Genomic DNA, 21,522 nt, shown 5'->3' on the forward strand with positions numbered 1-21,522 from the left:
GTCCAAGACTTTGGGAAAATTTAAGGGAGAACATTTGTTTTAAAAAAAAAAAAAAAAAATCTATCCACAAGAGGGAGACAGATCCAAATAATTCCTCTGTGTGAGGTCAGTTCAAAATCAGGTTGTTGCAAGGTTTAAAACAGGATGACTTGAACTGAAATTGCCAGCAGTGTTTATTTGTTTAATTCTCAAAAGAGTTTTTAAAAAGTTTTTCAAAATAGCTATTCAAAAAAGATCATTTAATGTGTTCAATCACTTATGTGGTTCCCTAAGATTCTTGATTTTTAAAAGGCAGTGTTCTGTTCCTCAGCAGTATTTTTAAAGCTTAGAAAAAAATTAGTATTAATCTAGGATTCCCCTTTCTATAAAACAATTTTAAAAAATCATTAAAGTTCTTTTAAAAATTGGTGCTTTAATCAGTAGTTGCAAAATAATTACTTTGCCATTTTCTAAAGTCCATTTAGACTCTGGTTTCTTCTTTTAATAGGAAAACTTCATTACGGTGACCAGTGGTATTACTTCTTAATTTTCGCTAAATATTTTAGAGTCATGAAAGTATCAAACCCCAAATCAACGTCTGTTTCTATATGCATGTGTTTCAGGGGCAGTGGCAAGTACAGAAGTAAAGCAGAAGCTTCAAGAATTCCTGTTGAGTAAATCAGCAACGAAAGACACTCCAACTAATGGAAAAAATCATTCCGTGAGCCGCCATCCCAAGCTCTGGTACACGTATGTTCAGTGTTTGGCTGTTTTCAATTCTGGGGTCAAGAACATAGGTTGTATATTTAGCCCACCTGGGCACAGATCTGGGGCTTACTAGTTCTTTGCTATGTGGCTGTGGGCAAGGTCCTTGACTTCTCTAACATCCAGTTTCCTGCTCCGTAAAAAGAGGACAATAATAGTACCAGTCCTCTAGGCTTTCTGGAAAGGTCCTACAAAATCATGTGGTGAAGTGCGTAACAGAAATAGGGCTTAATAAATGTTAACAGGTAGCCTCTTGTGGGCCAGGAAGAATATATGTTCTTTGTTGAATGAATAATTGACAAATGTGGGGTGGGGCATCGAAATTGGTTTGTATTTTGCAGTTTTCTATTCTTAGATGGTGCATCTGACATTTTTACAGTTATTTCTGAAGATTTGGCAGGTTTAGATTTTATTTTATTTGGCTTGATATAAGATGGAGCTCTGAGCTATTTTTAAAAGTCCAGAAGATTTTTTATTTAAAAAAAAATAAGGAGGAAAGAAGACTAGGGAGGGAAGGGGAAGAAAGAGAAGAGAGGTACCTAACTAAATAAATCCAAGTCTTCAGTAACTAGTTTCCCCTGCCTATATCACCTTATTTCTTCCCACCCTGTAACATGAGAGATTAACTTCTGATACATAAGCAGACAAAACAAAACAGTGCGATGTTATGGTTTTTATGGAACCAAGTTTCCCCAAGTTCAGTAAAGGAATACTATATAATACACAATTCTTCTTTCTGTAAAATACAAAGGACACGGTTTTTTTTAAAAATCAAGACAAAACTAATAGGCAAAACATATTTGGATAATACGCTAACTAATCGATGATAATTTAATTTCTCCCATTTTATAAATGTTTGCAGAATGACCATAGGATTTTAAACTTAAATATTTTTAATCCTTTACATCATAAGGATAAGGGAGTAAATATTTGATTACACTGTTATACTGAAATTGTAAGCATCACAGGATTTCTATTTAAAGCATTATTATACTTATAATTCTATTTTATTTTTCTCTGACTCTAAAACAAGTTAACTGAGGCAGATTCTATAATGCTGTATAAATACTTTTTAATGGTTTACCTAATTTCTATCACACATGTTAGTTCACTTGAGAACCAGTCCCTAAAGAAAATTTTTCAAATGCTCAACCAACATCACGAAATATTTAAAAAGAAATACCATTTTATTATCTAAAATTACATACATAATTTATGTCCAATTTGTATTCTTTCTAAGTTAAAGTCTGTTTTAAGAAGAGATAATACCTTTTTTGGGGGGAGTGGGGAGGCAATAACTACATGCAAACAACTAAGCTCTTCCCTTGGCTTTATGAATCATGACTCTCAAATGTTACTTAGCAATCCCTTTATGTACTGAACTGAACTTCAGTAGGGTCCAACTCCAGACAACCATAAATCATTAACTTATGGAATCTGAATGTAATACTTTTTTTCCAGTTATGGCTAGATGAAATATCCTTAAACCAGATAATTCTTGAGAATGTGTGATTCAAATTAATAGTACTGGTAGAATGATCACCTTGGTGGTGATACCATGCCCTAGCCATTGTTTTCTTCATTTATAATAAGTATAGGTACTTAGAACCATTGGTTAGTTTATGTTCTGTCCTGTAAACTACTCTTCAGTAGTGCAAATGTATGTCCTTTACTGTATTTACGTAGAAAAGAGAAAACATTTTGAAAAATCAAAATTATTTTTTCAAATCACAGTCACCTGAGACTGGTGTACATGTGCTTTCATGTAGTATCTACCAATTTTTTTAAAAACGAAGTCCTTCTATGTTTACTTTTACCTTGTTTATTCTACATTGTTGACAGAAAAGGATTCAGATGACGACTTTTTCAATAGCATGACTCTTAAGAAAAAGTACACAATAGTCTCAGATTATCAAAACTCAGGATCTTGGTAAATTCTCTCTTTTAGTAAAACAAACTTTCTATGTGACTGTGTGACCAAACACATAGTGGGCATTCTTGTAAGTCCTGCATCATTCCATAACATACTGCTAAAGTGAACTTGGTTACACTAAAAAGGAAGAACATAAACAGAGCTGAGCCACGTGTACAGCATGTGCAACTGATTATTGCTGACCAACGTGCAATAAAAACTCCAGTGCAAATGGTGGACCCTCTTTTTTTTCTTTTGTAGGGCTGCCCACCACACATCATTGGATCAAAGCTCTCCACCCCTGAGTGGAACATCTCCATCCTACAAATACACATTACCAGGAGCACAAGATGCAAAGGATGATTTCCCCCTTCGAAAAACTGGTAAGCTAGATTAACAGAAGAGTCCACTTATTCTTCCATAACATACCTGTAGTTTCATTTTGCCATGCCTCTAGCGGATCTATGATCAAAGGATTTGATCATAGCCATCATGCTCTCTGCACCCCTGTCCTCAGAATAAATAAATAGTATGTGCGGGCACATTTACACGTGCACAGAGACACATACACACACATATACACCTATTTCTATATCAGTTTACTCAGTATATAATTCAAGTACATTTTTTAATTTAAAAGGTTATCATATTTGGATTTTAGACCAATTATCTTATTAGCAGTAAATAGTAGAATTAAGGAAAATAGAAATTTGATTTCTCAGAAAATTTAAATCTTTTCCATGAATAAGAACTTCTATCATAGTCACCATTAATCCAATTTTCTGTTGAGCTTCCATCATTTAATACAAAAATGAGAATAATAAACATTATTTCTCACACATTTTAAAATCCTTAAATTTCAGTAGATTAAGTGGTGAAAACATAAGGCCAAAGCTGTTTTCTAAGTAAGTGACTTGCCTAATGTCTTATAGTTTATAGGAGAACTCAGAGTAAAGTTTTGTACCTAATAATCTCATGTAATTATATTAAAATTTGTTTATGGGAACTGGGACAGTGAAGCTTCTATTTGGAATTTAGTAAGCAGTCCTATGGTTCTAAGGCCTGTGTTTGTTTTCCCATCTTCTCCTTTTATAACCCTCTGATAATGTGCACATTTTATGTGTTATATGCTCTTACCTCTATAATAAATATATTTAGACTTTAGCAAGATATAAGCATAAATAGCATTTGTGTACTTTCTGTTCTAAATCTTGTGATGTTTTCCAAATATGGCTCTTTAGAGAAAGTTGTAAATTAAAAAAATTTTGTATCCACAATTGATCTAAAAAGTTATTCAGAGAAGATAATTTGATCCATTTTATTTTACTCAGGTCTGCTTGAAGAAGTATAGATCTATGTAATTTGTATATGAAATCTACCAAGAGAAAATGATTTCAAATAATTACATTCGTTTTCCCAAGCAATTTTGAATAATTAAAATGGATATAGATTATAAAAACACATACCGAAACTATTTTCTGTTATATAATTTACCTGTAACATAATGAAGATTTAAAAATATAATCAATCATGAAGAAGAATGTATTACCTACCATCTGTTGTACCAGGCACTGAGGAAGGATAATCAAGTATTCCAAAGCAATTCATGCCTTTTTCTTTTAATAGCCCAAAGATTTTTACTCTGACGATAGGTATAGTAAAATACTTCAAGAATAGTATACAAAAGGGAGAATGAGTTTTATGAATTGCATCAGAATTTCACACTATTATCTACAAATCATATTGCCCTTCATATAAATAAACTTCTCTGGGATGAAAGGAAGAAAGCAAAGAGTGAGCCTCCATGTATTTCTAAAACATGGAGTATAGTTTATGAAAATTGATCCATAAAGGACAGGAGTTTTAGAATGTGCGGTCTTTGATCTGCAGCCTTGACGTTTAGTGGCACTAAGGGCATGTGTAGGAACTATTGACAGAGATTATGTGAATATTGCCCCAGGTCTCAGGGCAGTGACTGGTATTCAAGAGCCCACAGAGTCACGAAAGGAAAGAAAACACAAGTCTCCTTATGGCAGGAGGTTACTGATGAGTGATATAGTTACATTCACAGAGAAAGACTTCTACCCTGCTGTGCACACAGCTTTTGAATATATTCTTACCACTGGGAGATTGAAAACTGACTGCAGAACTGACACTGACTTTGACAAGAAGTGGCATTTGGAACCAGTAAGCAGGCAGGAAAAAAAATCTGGGTTTTTTCAATACTGTAGAACAAATACTAAGAACCCATACTTTGTGTCCCACTGTTTCCATGAGAACAATGTTGGATTTTTCCTCTGTGAAGAATGAGTAGCAAGCTGTTAATTTATTCTTGTAGAAAGTCTCAATCCATAATAAAATTCAAAGTGAAATCCTGCTCAGGATATATGTTATGGAATTGTATTCAAATCTGTACTAATATGAAAGACCTTTTCAGTGTCTATGGGATATATAATAATAGTGAAAAGATACAGCCCTTGTCTTTTCTTTTTTCTCTATTTGCCCAGTGTTTTAAATTTCATCCCTTTGTATTGAAAACCTGATACTCATGAAGTGTCAGGTTGTTGATCTGTAAAAGCAAACATTTTCTAGCATTGTACCAATAAGATTCTTGAACAACTATTAATATTTTTATATCTCTATAGAGGTTTTAAAATATCCCTTAATTCAATTCCTATTGTCTAAGTATGTAGGCTATAATTAAATACAGATGTTTTCCACACATTATCTAAAATACTTAGAGGTACCCTTCATTAATTACAAATAGAACTCTTCCAACTTTGATAAATATAATCCATCTTGTGTCTTTCCAATCCTCTGTGAGAAAGTTTAGACATATATTTGCACTAAATAGAAGAGCATCAAAGTAGAGTCAAATAATAATTTTTACTTCAACATTTGTTATATTGTTGTGACTCAATAGTTATTATAAAAGAAAGTAAACAAAAAAATTACCATAATAAATATATATATGATGATTAGGAAGACTATTTAAGATAATTTACACATAAAGCTACGTCATATTAATTGAAATCTAGGGTAGCGGCATTGATCATACAGTGTAAATACCAGGACAGCTGTAATACAGTTGAGCTTTTCTCTTGGGGCCTGATTATCATCTTCTGTGAACTGAATCTTAGATTTACAAGAAATTGTTAAATAAGTGGATTCTATTTTTGATCTGCATAGAATACTAAATATTTTCCGTTTCTTTTTAACTTACATCAGTACTGAATTGCCAGTATGTATTAGCAAGATTTAAGGGAGTAAAGCTGGAACCAGAGTAAGAAAATCTTAATGACCTTAAAAACTGGCCGCAGGGGTCTCCTGTAAGCAGTGAACACTATTTGGAACCTCTCTTGACCTCTTAGGACCCAACCGAACAGTGACAACCTAGGAACAGTGGACCATAGAAGTCTCATTGTGCCTGCAGAAATCTGACCTTTGTCATGCAAAGTGGACCTTTACTTCCTTCCCCTTAGGAGAATCATAGTTGCTCATAGAATTTGAGCATTTTGGAAACATCAGAAAAATACTAATAGTTGGCTCTAATCAGCCACATTTCTAAATCACTTTTAAATGTAGGAACTGAGAGTCATTTGTTCCTTTCACAGCGATGCATATCAAAGGCTTTCATAATTGGTTGTGAAGTTGAGAATAAAATAATTGTTTTTAATTTTTATATTTTTGGCCCACACTTGAAGTAGCTCTTCTTTTAGAATTATACTCTTGGTTCTTTTTATTCCTTAACACAAGGATTTCTTGATACTGAAATTTAGAATATTTTATTGAACTTTATGGTTTGGCTGCAAATTATATCATGTTGTAATAGGTGATTTTTCCCCCCTAATATAGTATGCTGCTGAACTGATAATAAACTATAAAATTGGGAAAGGAAGCTTCTGGGTCCAGACACTTTTGAAATAGTCCATGTTTCTCACGAAGATAGCGCCTATGTGGTGACTTTGAACTGACTTTCAGAACCATTTGAATTGTATTCTATTCCAGTGACTGTGTGCACATGTTTCATAAAATATTACGATAAAATTTCTAGAAGTTTTTATGCTCCATTAGATTATTGGGGACTCACCCAGTGAACTTTGCCTTTCTTTGAATGTTGCAGTCTTTCCATTTAATGCTTCTGAACAAAGTGAACTGGCTGGCAAGATTAACCTCTTAAAGTGCACAAGCTATATAAAGCTTGGCTTGGGCTAATAGGACTGTTCCAGCTCCGCTGAAATATTCATTTTAATGGTCAGCAACACTAGAATAAGACTCGAAGATGGAATGGGTCCAAACATAAGTTGAGGTTTTGGAAGGCCAATGTCATTTTCCACACTGAGTAAATTGGAAAGAAGGCAGAGAGATGAGATATATAGCTTTATAAATCTCTCTCAGTATAGCAGTTAGAAGTTATATTGTGGTCCTTTGGTGACCTTTGCAAATTGTTATAATCCAGAATCAATACAAGAAGATTTTTAAAAATGTTTTAAACTTTTGCTCTCTTCATCTTCTCTCTCCAGTTCTATGTCTTTCTTATAATACACAAACAGATATGGATGTGCACACATGGACATAAAAACACACATCTGCACAGATAGCACTAAGATAGCACTTCTGCTTATGAAAATATTCACTTATAACCTTATTGCAGATTGACAAAAACTAGAGCATTTTTATATATTTTAGTACTCTTAGTTCCATTGTCTTGGCGACTCTTACTTTGAATTATTAAAATATATTCTTTGTGAGTAAATTTACACCAGTTTTCCCAGAGTTGAGAAGCAATGTGGCAAAGTAACACAGGCTTTAAATCCATCTGCCATTTTGAAATCTGGATCTTCAGTCTTGGAAAATTTATATAATCTCTTTAGGCCACAATTTCCTCATCTGTAAAATGAGAAGAATTATTGCACTCAGTTCATACAATTATTTTGAGGATCCGATTAAGTAATGCATGGACTGCACTTAGGATCATGTATAGGATTTAGGGCATGCTTAATCTTAACTTCAGGTTTCTAGTTGATAAGGGATTGAGTTTATTTTTATTGAATTAAAACAGAATCTCTTATTATTGTGGAGTCTTTTTTTTTTTTTAATGTTGACCTTGGTTAACAAAATCCAGTAAGTTTCAGGTGTATAATATACATATGCATTGTGTATTCACCACCCATAGTTAGATTTCTTTCTGTCACCACATATTTATTTGACCCCTTTTACCCTAACTACCTCCCCCGTCCTCCCTCCCCGCCACCCTCTGGTAACCACTAGTCCATTGTCTACGTCCATGAGTCTCTCTTTGTCCTGTTCATTTGTTGCTTTCAGTTTTATCCCCCACCCATGATTGATATCATGTGGTTATTCTTTCCGGTTTATTTCGCTTAGAATGATTATCTCAAGGTCCATCCGTGTTGTCGCAATGGCAATATTTCATCTCTTCTTACGGCTGAGTAATATTCCATTGTATATATGTACCACAGCTTCTTTATCCAGTCATCCATTGTAGGATACTTCAGTTGCTTCCATGTCCTGACCACCGTGAATAATGCTGCTATGAACATCAGTGTGCAAATATCCTTTTGGATATGAGTTTTCAAGTCTTTGCGGTAAATACCTAGTAGAGGGATTGCTGGATCACATGGCAGATCCATTCTTAGTTTTTTGAGGAACCTCCATACTGTTTTCCATAGTGGCTGTACCAATTCGCAGTCCCACCAGCAGTGTATGAGGGTTCCTTTTTCTCCTCATCCTCTCCAAGATTTGTTATTACTTGTCCTGTTGATAACAGCTATTCTAACAGATGTGAGATGGTATCCTGTGTGCTTTTGATTTGCATTTCCCTAGTAGCTAACGATGTTGAGCATCTTTTTATATGTTTGTTGGCTATTTGTATGTCTTCTTGGGAGAAGTGTCTTTTCGGGTCCTCTGCCCATTTTTTTAATTGGATTATTTGTTTTTTTGTTGGAAAGTCTTTCTAAGGTCTTATATTTTCACCTTTATTGGTAAAACAAGTCAAATGAGGAGAAAGTGAAAACATTTTTATTTTAAGCTATGTGCAATGTGCAATGCTAACATCAAGAAGGGAGCAGATTCTGGGATTTCAGAGCCCAGTATGGTGTCCAGAAGGAGCAACAGACTTGTTTCTGTCATTTACTGTAGAAGGAACTCTTAATTGATGTTCTGTGCTTACTAGGGCCAAACTGAGTTCTAATTTTGCCATTGACTTCATTTTCAAATTAATGGACTTTAATTTTTATGCCTGTTTGAGCAGATAGTAGAGGGTAACCATTTTACTCTCTCTTCTCCCCCAGTGTCTCTGCTCTTATTAACATATCATAGTAGTTTGGTACATTTTGTACAGTTAATGAACCACTGTAGATACATTATTATTAATGTAGTCCATAATTTACATTAAGGTTTATTCTTCATGTTGTAAAGTTCTATAGATTTTGACAAGTGTATAATGTTGTCACATATCCACTATTACAATATAATACAGAATAGATTCACCACCCTAAAAATCCTCTGTACTCCATCTATTCATCCCTCCCCTGACCAACTCCCGGTAACCATTGATATTTATCTCTATAGTTTTGTCTTCTGCAGAATGTCACGTAGTTGGAATCATTCAGTATGTAGCCTTTTCAGATTGGCTTTTTTCACTTGGCAATATACATTTAAGATTACTCCATGTCTTTTGTGGCTTGAAAGCTCATTTCTTTTTATCTCTGAATAATATTACATTGTATGGATGAACCACAGTTTATCCATTTATCTATTGAAAGACATCTTGGTTCCTTCCAAGTTTTAGCCATTACAAAGCTACTATAAACATTCACATGTAGGTTTTTGTGTGGTTATAGGTTTTCAACTCAATTAGGTAAATACTTAGGAATATGATAGCTGGATCTTATGGTTAGAGCATGTTTAATTTTATAAGAAACTTCCAAACTGTCTTCCGGAGTGGCTGTACTATTTGTTTCACACTTGCCAGCAGTGGATCAGAGTTCCTGTTGTTCCACATATTCACCAGCACTTGGTATTTTCAGTTTCAGTGTTTTGGATTTTAACTGCTCTAATGGGTATATAATGGTTTCTTGTTGTGGTTTTAATTTGTAATTTCCTAGTGTTAGCATGGGCTATCTTTCTCCATCCATTTACTTTCAATCTATCTGTGTCCTTATATTTAAAATTGTTTTCTTATAAGGCAAAATATAGTTGTCTCGTTTTTTTCAGTTTTTTGTTTGTTTGTTTTAACCCACTATGATAGTTTCTTTTCAATGATTTATTAAACCATTTATATTTAAAGCGGTTATTGATATAGTTAAATTAATAACTACCATGTTTGTAACTGTTTTCTAATCACTGTACATACTTTGTTAATTTTTATCTTCCCCTCTGTCCTGCCTTCTCTGGTTTTAAGTGAACATGTATGATTCCGTGTTCTCTGCCATCTTAACATATTAATTGTACCTCTTAAAAATTTTTCTTTTGTGGTTTCCTTAGAGTTGAAGTACCTATTTGCAGCTAATTTATATCCACTTTCAAATACTATTATATTTAATATTATATTAAATATTATACTGCTTTACGGGTATAGTTACCCTATAACAGAGTATTCCTAATTCTTCTCTCTCATTTTTAAAAAATGTTTCTATTATTGATTTTACCATTCAATAAGCTAAAATTACCCAATACATTGTTAATATTATTACTTTGAAAAATCTATTAGATCCATTAAAAATAAGGAAAATAAAATATTTTATTTTACCTTTATTTATTCTTTCCATTATATAGATCTGACTTTTTGATCTCTATCCTTTTCTTGCTGAAGAACTTCTTTTAATATTTCCTGCAAGGCAAGTCTACTCACAACAAATTTCCTTAGTTTTTGTTTGAGAAAATTTTTATTTCTACTTTATGTTTAAAGGAGAATTTTGCTGAATACAGAGTTCTAGGTCGCTGTTTTTTATTTTTCTTGTAACACTTTAAACACTTCATTATACTCTCTTCTTGCATGGTGTCTGACAAGAAATTTGATATAATTATTATTCTTGTTACTCTATAGACAAGTTGCTTTCTAATACCCTCTGTTTTCCTTGAAGATATTCTCTTTATCTTTGGTTTTCTTCAGTCAAATGTAATATGGTTAGATGTTTGGTATTTATGCTACTTCATGTTCTCTTAGACCCCTGTATCTGTGGATTCCAGCCATTATTCAAATATTCTCATGTTCCTTTATCTTCTTGTTATTCTGGGATTCCCAGTATGCATACATATATTATATCTTTTGTAATTGTCCAAGAGTCCTGGGGTATTTTCTTCTTTTTTTCTTTGCCTTTCATCTTGGGAAGTGTCTGTTGACATGTCTTCAAGGTCATTGCTTCGTTCCTCAGCTATTTCTAATCCAATGATGAGCTATCAAAGGCATTCTTTATTTCTGTGCTTTTGATTTCAAGTATTTTCTTTTGATCTTTTCTTAGAGTATCCATTTCTTAGCTTATATTCACCGATATGTTATTGCATGTTGTCAACTTTTTCCATTAAAGCCCTTAACATATTATTCATAGTTATTTTAGCTTCCCTATCTGATATTTCGAAAATCATTGTCATGTCTGCATCTTATCTAATGCTGGTCTGATGCTCTTCAGATTGTGCTTTCTCTTGCCTTTTAATATGTTTTGCAATTTTTTGTTGAAAGCTAGACATGGTATATTAGAAAATAGAAATTGAGTGATTAGGCTTTTGGTGTGAGATTTTATGTTAATGTGTCTGGCACTGAGCTATGTTTAATATTTGCTGTAGCGGTAAGTGCCAGAGGCTCTAGTTTCTTTGAATTGTTTTGTTTTGTTTCTTCCCTATTTTCTTGGAATTTCCCTAAGAACACCTTCATAAATAGAGTGTGTGTCTTGCATCCCTCTCAGCTGTAATCCATGTTATTATCCTGGAACCCTGTTGATGTGGTAGTAAGATGTCATGAGGAGTAATGTTTATAATGTCATGATTAAATCTTATTTTTTTAGTGGGTATGCGTCTGAGATCTCTGACATCCACAACTGTTTCTTGGTTTCTTTTTATCCTCCTCTAAAGTGAAACAAGAAGGCTAGAAGAGGCTGCAGTTGACTAACTGCCCTTCCATCCAGGTCAGATGAAGGTCTGGTAAAATATTTTTCCTTATAGGCCAGGTTTTTATAATGAGAAATGCTCTGGGTATGTTTCAAATTTGTGACTTTTCTCCTGAGCATATTTCTAAATGGCTACTTTTCTCTCCTCCTACTTTCTAGCTTTACTTAAATAGGGAAGGAGTTGTTACTGATCTTCACTGAGAGAACCTGATTGGGTTCCTATAAGTAAAACCCATGAATGTGTAGGGTCCCCCCTGAGATTGGGAGCCTAGAGTTTTTAACTCTCAAGCTGGCCTACACTCAGCCTCCAACGATTCATCAAAATTAACATTTAAATGTTCATACCAGTTACTGACTCTAGTGGCCTCTGTTTCCAGTAAGCTGATCTCAGCTTTGATTTTCTGTATTTCCCTCTCTCTCCAGATTTTGAGGTGCTGATTTGCTCTGAGACCTCAATTATCTGTTAGATCTAAGAAAATTGCTTTGATTTTTAATTTGCTCAACTTCTTTTTGTGGTGAGAATGAGAGAAAAGATTTTCAAGCCCTCTCCATTATGGAGTTGATGCCATTGACTTTTAAAACTGTAAAATAGTCTTTAAAAAATTAAAACACAACATTTCAATTTTTTATGTGACAGATTCATATTTAAGCAATATAATTCCTATTAATTAATTGTAATAAGTATTTTGAAAAGATTAACATCAATAATTGACTCTCTTAACACTCAGCTTGGTCATGGCTAGCAAATCCATGCTAAAAACTGTGACAGAGAGAGAATGGCTGAAATAATTTTAAATCACATTTTGGAAGGAATGTAATACTTTGTGCTGAAAGCTTTGCCTAATGATTCATTCTATGGCATTTTATTCTGTGCCCTCTTTTATATATCATCTTTCTCTTTTCCCTAATGGGAACCAACACTCCATTGATTTTTGCTACTTTGAAAATAAGTTTGATGAAATATTGGGTTGGAACAGCATATAAACTACCATGTAAGCAAGACTTTAGAATAATAAGAACTTTTTTTCCTGTGTTTCTTACTTTGTTTATAATATCAAACACTAGAAATTTGATAAGGTGAAAAAAATCAATCTTTTTTTAACATTCCAAAAATTAGAAAATTCAGTTCTTTTTTGAAATAGTATTTGACTTTTTTACATAGATAATTTACTTTGTAAAGGAAGGCTTTTTGTTATATTTAGTTATTTAGATTATGAAAAGTTAGTTATTTTGAACTACCATATTTCATTGATTTTAAGACGTGTGTTTTTTAAACAAACATCTGAAATCTGAGTGGGTCTAATAGATATTTCATAGTTTAACTAGAAATGTGTTCTGGTTTTGGAATTGTACTGGTATACAAGGTAATTGGGCATGTTACAACTGATAAATTTTTGTAGTATTTACTAGAGAATTAAATGGTTTAGTATAGTAAGATGACTTGTGATGAACACAAACTTTTATAATATACAGTTTTTCATTTAAAATTATAAAAAGCATAATGGAAATTAATGTTTCTAAATTTTTTTTATTCAAAAGTTAGGTATGGTTAGCTTAGTTTCAAGTAACAAAATAGTTTAAGTTTCACAGTTCGATAAATGAGAAACTGGTCTTACAGATCATGTATGCAATATGTATAACTAGTTGGAGCTAAGAGCAAGTATAAATTGAGATGTGTGATAATCAATCTTCTAAGAACTTTGGAAATCTAACTCAAGTTATTTGTTTGTGGAAGAAACTAGTGTGAAAAAGCTCATATAACCTAGAGAGACAAAGCCTTGGAAATAATCTTATGGTTTGCAGTTAGAGTTAGAGCTGGCTGAGAATTCCAGCACAATGCTACCACTTAGAGTTATGTGACCATAGGCAAGTTCCAGGACTCCTTCGAACCTCAGATTTTTCAAGTGTCAAGTGAGGAAAATATTTGCCTTGTATGGTTATTGTAAGTAATAAATGTACTTCATGAAAGTACCCAAAACAGTGCCTGATATATAACAGTCTCAATACATATTACTAATATGAGATACTGAGAATAATGGTGAGCCATTAGTGGTAGGTATTATTAACAGTAGCCACATGATATAATTGTAAAAAAAATGGAATGGCAAAAGAAGTCTAGAGTTGTGGTCTTAAACCGGTTATTAATATATGAACTTGAATATAGCACCTCATGATTTTGGATCTTAGATTTCAGTTAAATGAAAGATTTGGATCTAATGGTTCCTAAGATTGTGTATAAGTAAGTCTAAAAGGAACTATATCATCATACTTCATGAAGAGTAAGGTAAGAAAATGTTAATGATTTGAAGAATGTATAAATAAGAAATAAATGATGGCATTTTTGTAGAATTGTATCTCAAATTCATTTTAATTAACTGTAGTAAAGTCTAATGGCATATTTTCACTCCCCATAAAATGCTCAATTAGAAATAGGCAGGGCATTTTAGATAAGATGGAAATGAGAAATTGGCAACAAATAATAATTAAGACTTTAAAAGCATTTAGCCATCTGTTGTCTAATCATGAGAATGATTGAAAAATAACTCCTAATTTGTAATATTCACAATTATACAACTTGAAACACTGGTAAAATATGTCATGCAAATATCTGTACTTATATATATCTCTAGACATAGCTAATGAAATAAATTAAATGACAGAAAACAAATGATGAAATATTTGTAATTATATTTTCTTTAAATTTTCAGCCACCCACTGAGTTACTTTGAAATTAAAGTGTCCTTAATGACAAAGATATCGAGGGAAACCATTATCTGCTCAGAAACCTTCTTAGTATTTAAGGCAGTACACAGCAGTTTATACCAGCATGCTAGATTTTTCCAATAGGTGGTTTTAATTTATCTATAAACAGCTATCTTTATTTCTTTCTACCAATCTCCTCTTTTATAAAACTATTTGCCTTTGAGCTTTTTTAAATTTCAATACCAATTCCTCTATTCTTTACTACCTATGCATATACAAGATAAATTCAAAAGTCATTTTTTCATAAAAGTTGGCAATCATGTCAATTATTAAATATCATATTTCATACTGTTGTTTTTATCTTGTTCTTCCCAAATGGATGACAAAAATGTCCTTGAAGAGAGTGTTTGTAACATCTTCATTCCTTTTCTGACAAACCACACTTTGTGCTGGGACTATTAGTGGGTATGAAAGAGATCAATATAAGTGAAAAAAGACTTTTGCCATTAGGAGCTCACTATCTTCCCAGTGAGGCACATGTATAGGTTCTTAAAAGGTTGATTGAAAGTTAATATCATTTAGCATTTGACCCACCTTTGACCCACCTTGCTTCTTTTTTCTCCTTTCTAGATTATAAACATTCTTAAATGAAAGCAAAGTTTCAAACTACCTGAAGAATGCAGATAAGACATTGAGATATTAATTTTTGTTTTGTTTTCAGCATATTTAATTGGAATTATCTATTTTAATTTTATTATATAATTTTAAAATCGGTAACATAGAATTTATTAGTCTGCTACAGCTGTAAATATATGGTTCTTTGAAAATAGTATAGACTTGTACTACCCAATAGAATTATCTGTAATGATGAAAAGTTGTATATCTGCACTATCCATTTCAGCCACTAGGCAGATATAGTCACTTGAAATTGAACACAAAATGTAGGTAGTGTGCTTGAGAATATAAATTTTTGTTGACAATTTTTAGTTAATTTAATCTAAATATCTACATGTAGCTAGCTGGTGGCTATCATATGGGACAGAGAAGTATAGACTTAGCAGGCACACATATGGCCTGTCTAGAGTGTTGCTACAAATACATTCCATTCCCAAAGCAGACATCACTAATCAGTCATAGAAAACTCCTCTCTCTGAGATTGGACATAGCCTTAAAAGCATTCTGATTTAAATCACCCAAAGAAGATAAAATGTCTGAGAGGAATTATATTTTTCAGGACTCTTTTAATTTTTAAGCAGCAAGAAACCAAAACAAATTAGCTTAGGGGTTTTTTTGTTTGTTTGTTTTTTGTTTGTTTATTTAAGGGAAGGGATTTAGAGGGGTTCATTTAACTGAATTTTCCAAGTGTCCAAGTGCTGAGATGATAGTAGTTAAGTGTGTTCATATGCTATTATTAGAAGCATGAGTTCCTATCTTGGACTTTATATATAATAATGCTCTCCCCAAATGATTACTAGGATAACCCAGTATAGCCCTGGGCTTAACTCTTAATTGCTTAACAAGAACAGCAAAAACAATTACTTTCCCCTCAGTATAGTTCTGATAAATTCCCCGGACTAACGCACTTGAACAGCTTGGGTCATGTACCAACCCTGAAGCAGTCAGAGAGATCAGTAATACTGGGGGGAGGGAGCCTTTCTCGCTTGCCCACCCTGGAAGTTTGAGTGTTTAAATTAGTTCTCAAATGAATTGGACTGAGAATAAAACTGATTAACATTCATCCTTCTAAAGAACAGATCTGATTCTATTAACTCTCTTACTCAAAATTTTGTGTGGGTTTTCACACACGCCCTGGGCATTTCCACAGTAGGTTCTTCAGATCTGATTTGCCTACTCATTCTTCAAATTAAAGCACTACAGTTTATGAAGCTTTTCCAATCCTCTACCTTCCCTGCCCTGAAGCAGCGGTGTTGAAATCTTTTACAGGTCAGCTCCATTAATGTGCTACCTATAGTAATTCCCATGTAAACACTGCCTCCCTATAATAATGAAATTTACTCAGTGGCAAGATTTGTGTTTCATTTTTGTGTCCTCAACAATGGAGATCACAGTATTTTTATGTAATATATCAATGTCTTTCAAGTTTTTTTGGTTATGACCAACTACTGTATAATGTGGAACACACACACATCTGAAAAACAAATCAAAATTAGTAATACCATTATCATGTATAATAGTTTCTTTCCTAATATATTCTATTTATTTAATTTTAAAATGCCCTTTACAACACAATGTATTCATATTACATTCCTCATTTTGCAAAACACTATAGGTGATGGTCATGCAAGGTTTATGAAATGAATATTTGCCGGAGAAATGCACTGAGAACTTTGTGCTATAAATCACATTTTGAGAATAAAAAATACAATATTAAGATGAATATAATAAGTAATTAATTACACAATTCTGGCGTTTACCTTCTTCAGACTCTTTGCAGCTCTAAAGTAAAATGCTGATAAATAAGAAAGCATCAAATTACTTTGCTGTGATAGTTGGTCAGGAATAAATGAGCAGTCTATGTATTTTGAGATTACCACTGGCAGGAATAATATTTAAATATATATGTATTTTAAATATGTGTATTAAGTAATAATTTGAAGAGAATTAATGTTAGCAGCCAGTAAGATTTATCTGGTGGTAACAGATAACATGGGTCACTGTGGAATAGGTATCATTTTAAGCATCTTGCTATATATTTTATTGACTCCATACAACAACCCTGAAAATACATCTTGTTATTTCTCACTAGTTTTATAGACAATGAACAAAGAGAGGTTTGTAATTTTCTTCAGTCTCATTTTATTTATATGAGCAGTAAGTGCAATGCCAGGTTTGAAAACATTGAGTTTTATTTCAGAACCTGGTCTTTCAACATCTTATTTATATTGTACATAAATAGCATAAATAAGTAGTATCTAGTATCATTGAAAAAGGCAGTTCGCTAATGTTAAAGCACCATGTTGGTCCATCCTAATAAAAGTAGTGACTTATAACAATTTAGATTGTACCCTTTATAATTTAACTTTAGTCCAATGATGAATAATGTTCAAAATATTTTAGAAATAACTTATCAGTTTGGATTATTCTTTGTAAGTCCAACTGCTTCTACAGACATTTTCATTGAAAGCAAATTAGTTAATAACACAAATTGATGTATTTTTTTGGCATGTAAATATTTAATGTTTCTTAAAATAAACTATTTTAGAAGTTAAAAATTATTTTGTTATTTCCAAATATGTTTGCCACAAATATAAGCTAATATATATAGATCAATGACAGAATTCTGAGAAACTGTAAATATAAAGATACTTTTATCACTATATAAGAACATATTATTTTCTAAATCTGCTAAAAATTTTTAAGGAGATAGATAAGTTTGTGGATACATAAGAACTAGTAGACATACTTTATATGTTCTTAAATATTCCATATAGAATCTATTTTATTTTTAAATTATACTGTTATTCTTCTATAATATAGTTAGAATAAAAAACATGAGAAATATTTCTTCAGCTTTAAAAAACGTTTCTTAAAGACACATTCATTATGTTTTCTTTTACCATTACAGATACATGCATATAAAATAACTACCCTGTGGGTTTATTACTAGGATGTTTGTCTTTCTTGAAGAACTAATATGCTTATGTACTACAACTATATGATTCATTATATTTTTCTTTTTGCTCTGTCAGAAACTAAGCTATTCGTATCGAGTATGAATCTCCAATGTCATTTTAATGGGTAAATAATAATTTATTATACAGCTACATTATAATTACAGACCCTAATGTTGGACATTTATAGTATTTCCAGTATCTGCTATTTAAAATAATTTTGCAGTAAACATTATAAAATTCATCTTTGTGCAAATTGCTTATTACTTCTACAGGATAGATTTCCAGCAGTGTATTTTCTGATGGAAACACTATAATTTTTTTTTTTCACTTTCCACCCCTAACTGCAGTGAATGTAAAGATGTCTATATCCCTGGACCCTAACCTATCATGGGTTTAATAAACCTTTATTTTTTTAAAAAAATTCCCAGTTTAATTTATGACATTTCTTGAGTGCATCTTCAAATTTCTTTAAAAGTAATGTACCATATAAATTACAAGATTGCCATTGCAGTTTTATTAGGAACAGAAAAAATATACTGAAATAATGGGCATATATAACATTTCTTGAGTGGCCATATGTTAATAGTGAAATAATATTCCTAAGGATAAATGCCAAAATTCAAAGATTTTGTAATTTGTAAAAGTATAAAATTTATACTTAAAAAACTCCAGAAATGTTTTCACAATAAATGTTTTCACATGTTATTGCTCATTATTGTGCTATTTTTGATTCAGATGATACATTAAACCAGTTTTCTTGCTTCAAGATAGTCTATTTGTGAAAACACAATAAATACAAATAGAAGACATGTTTATTTAGGTATTCATTTGATTGTTTTTTTTAATCATTAAGCATTTTCTTCCCCAAAAGAAATGATATAGATATAGGAAATTATATGATTAAGATCATAATGTTTTAAAATTTTTTAAGTTCTTTAGAATTTTATAAACTAAGAGTGAAGGCTCGAGTATTGAGGGAAGGCTTAGCGGAGAGAATGGCTTCACAATACATCTTGAACAACGTTTAGGTGAAGAATTAGTGAGAAGCAAAAAAGGCAAGATGATAAAAAGTAAGCATCTTAAGGTGGAGGATGTATTTTAGACAGCAGTGAGAGAAGTTTTTGCTGGATAGGGTAGTGCTGGATCATGGAAGCCCATACGATACCGCTTTTGCAGAAACTCACTTTCTCTTGAGGTCTGGTATGAGTAGAGGAGCAAAGAAGTCAGTGCAATAAATTTTTATGTGTGAGATTAACACGAAACAATAAAAGCTTTAGAAAGATATATCGTGATTATTGTGTACCAGTCTGAACAAAAGAAGAGCATGGAAAACAGAGACCTGAGCTAACTAGTTTTGTAAAAATTAACATTGAAAGAGCTTAGAAATATATCCAAGTTCACACAGTAAACAGAGATGGAATGTTAATTTCCAATTTTTATGATGTTAGAATGTGTATCAGCAGTGCACTGTAGATTTCACTATAGACGGAAAGAATGATAAAACCAATTGATGTGAAGATGTTCCAGAAGGTAATTCTTTCCAGCTTCAGAAAAAAGTTGATGAATTGTGTTTTGATTATTTTGTTGAAAGGTGGGAACAAGACATACAAAGTAATATTAAAGATAAACAGATTGAAAGTTTGAAATTAGGAGTTTTCTTATAGTCACGTACATTGAAAACAGTAGGGTTTGAGAGTTTGAGCCCTTTATAAGTGAAAGGTGCATGGGGGGCAAGTAGGATATGGATATGAATATTTAGAGAATTAAGGAAATGAGAAATCTCAGGGAAGACTCCAGGGTAGGAAAGAAGGTAAGGAAGTGGAGAGTTCAATGACGAAGAGCTCTGTGTTACAGAAGGTAAAAAGAAATTAAATTTTAGATATTTCGAGGCTAGGTATTGAAAACATATTTTTTCACTTATTGAAAAATGTGTAAGTCATATAATCCAAAGGTATTACTGGGTAAATCCTAGAGATGAATGACATGAGTACACAGGGAAATATTCTGTCAGAGAAGGGAGTGGAAAAGCTGCCACATGAAGAAAGGCATTACTATTAGATCCCTTTTCTCTCTTAAAGTACAAAATCTAAGAGGAGAATGTCAAAGATAAAAATCAGCAAGTTTAGTTTAGTGAACTTTTAAATTAAAAAAAAAAACCCTCATTATGTTAAAGTTTGAAACTTTAGGTTAATTAGAAGGAAATATTTTTAAAACTTGTTGGTAGAAATTATATTAGATGTATACAACAAAAGTTGTATATGCTTAATTTATCATTAGAAGGAAGTTAAAGGCCAGTGAGGGTTGAATAGGAATTTAGAGATTGAGGTGGGTGATCAATGAGACATCTTCCTCTGACACTAAATAGAGTCTGCTTTTCTGCTACTTCACAGAATGAAGACTGCAAAGGATGAAAAAATATTGGGAAGATCACTTCTTAAGTTTTGTCATTATCTTCAGAGTTTCATTAGCAATCTTCTAATTTTAGTTGTCTCCAAAAAAGAGATAGTTTTCAAAGCTGCCCCCATTCAATTTTGCTGAATGAGATGGAAGAGAAGGGAAGTCAGAGCAAACTTTGATTCATCACTTACTCTGGGCCAGAAATTGCAGTCACTTGGAGCACACAGAGCTGGTGTAGAGACCATCATTGCTTTCAAGGAGCTCAATGTTTTTTTTTTAAAGACTTTGCTCAATTATCCCCCTAATGCAAGGATCTCCTAAGTCTTCCATTTACCAAGCTCCTTCTATAAAGTTTTCAACACTCAAAATCCATCCCTCTCCTAAAACGAAACAAAACAAAATAATATAAAAAATAAATAAAATTCATTTAAATTTTTCTAGTTTTTTATCCTTTTGTTATCAAAATTTGAGCCTGTTCCATCATCACCTAGGTGACCGAGTTCAGAATATTTATTGAACATCTATTCTTCATTAGTTATTCTGCTAGGTTATGATGTCATAGCAATGTGTATCAACTGATTTAGCTCTTTTTTCCCTTCTGTATGTAACGGTATTCTCAAAGGACACCAATTACTTACAAATCCCAAGTGAATGAACTTTCTCAGATTTCCTTTTTCTTCATCTTTTGTGTCTTTGGACTGCAGTGACCAGCTTTACCTCTTTTAAATTTTAACTTTATATGCTACACTTCCATTCATCTGCTTCCTCTCCCTATTTCCACCATTGTTTCCTTTACATCTTCGGCCCATGAAACATGGGATTCCTAAAATCCATTTATCTCTTCTCTGCATGTTAGTCTATTGTTTAATTTTCCCCTGTTTTAATTATCATTACCATCTTAAAGCCTTTAATTCTAATTTGTATTCATTCTAACCAGTAGGTAGGTAGCCCTGATAGAAGTAAGGTTTAACCCAATGTTCTCATTCATACAAAGAACAGATTCAGC

The 21,522-nt window shown here is 32.4% G+C and overlaps 1 protein-coding gene across 8 annotated transcripts in view; it reads left to right on the forward strand.

Moving 5' to 3' along the window:
- HDAC9 (histone deacetylase 9) overlaps positions 1–21,522 on the forward strand; it is a 298,491-nt gene that overhangs the window by 83,725 nt on the left and 193,244 nt on the right. For 6 of the 8 annotated variants that reach the window (XM_015589423.1, XM_015589424.2, XM_025046886.1 and 3 more), the window contains 2 exons: positions 603–729; positions 2,918–3,039. In XM_015589423.1, the coding sequence (XP_015444909.1) occupies positions 603–729; positions 2,918–3,039 (249 nt within the window). The remainder of the gene's footprint in view (positions 1–602; positions 730–2,917; positions 3,040–21,522) is intronic. The other 2 variants (XM_025046889.1, XM_025046891.1) reach the window with 1 other exon arrangement.

Source organism: Pteropus alecto, unplaced genomic scaffold (assembly GCF_000325575.1).
Source record: "Pteropus alecto unplaced genomic scaffold, ASM32557v1 scaffold21, whole genome shotgun sequence".
NCBI lineage: Eukaryota > Metazoa > Chordata > Mammalia > Chiroptera > Pteropodidae > Pteropus > Pteropus alecto.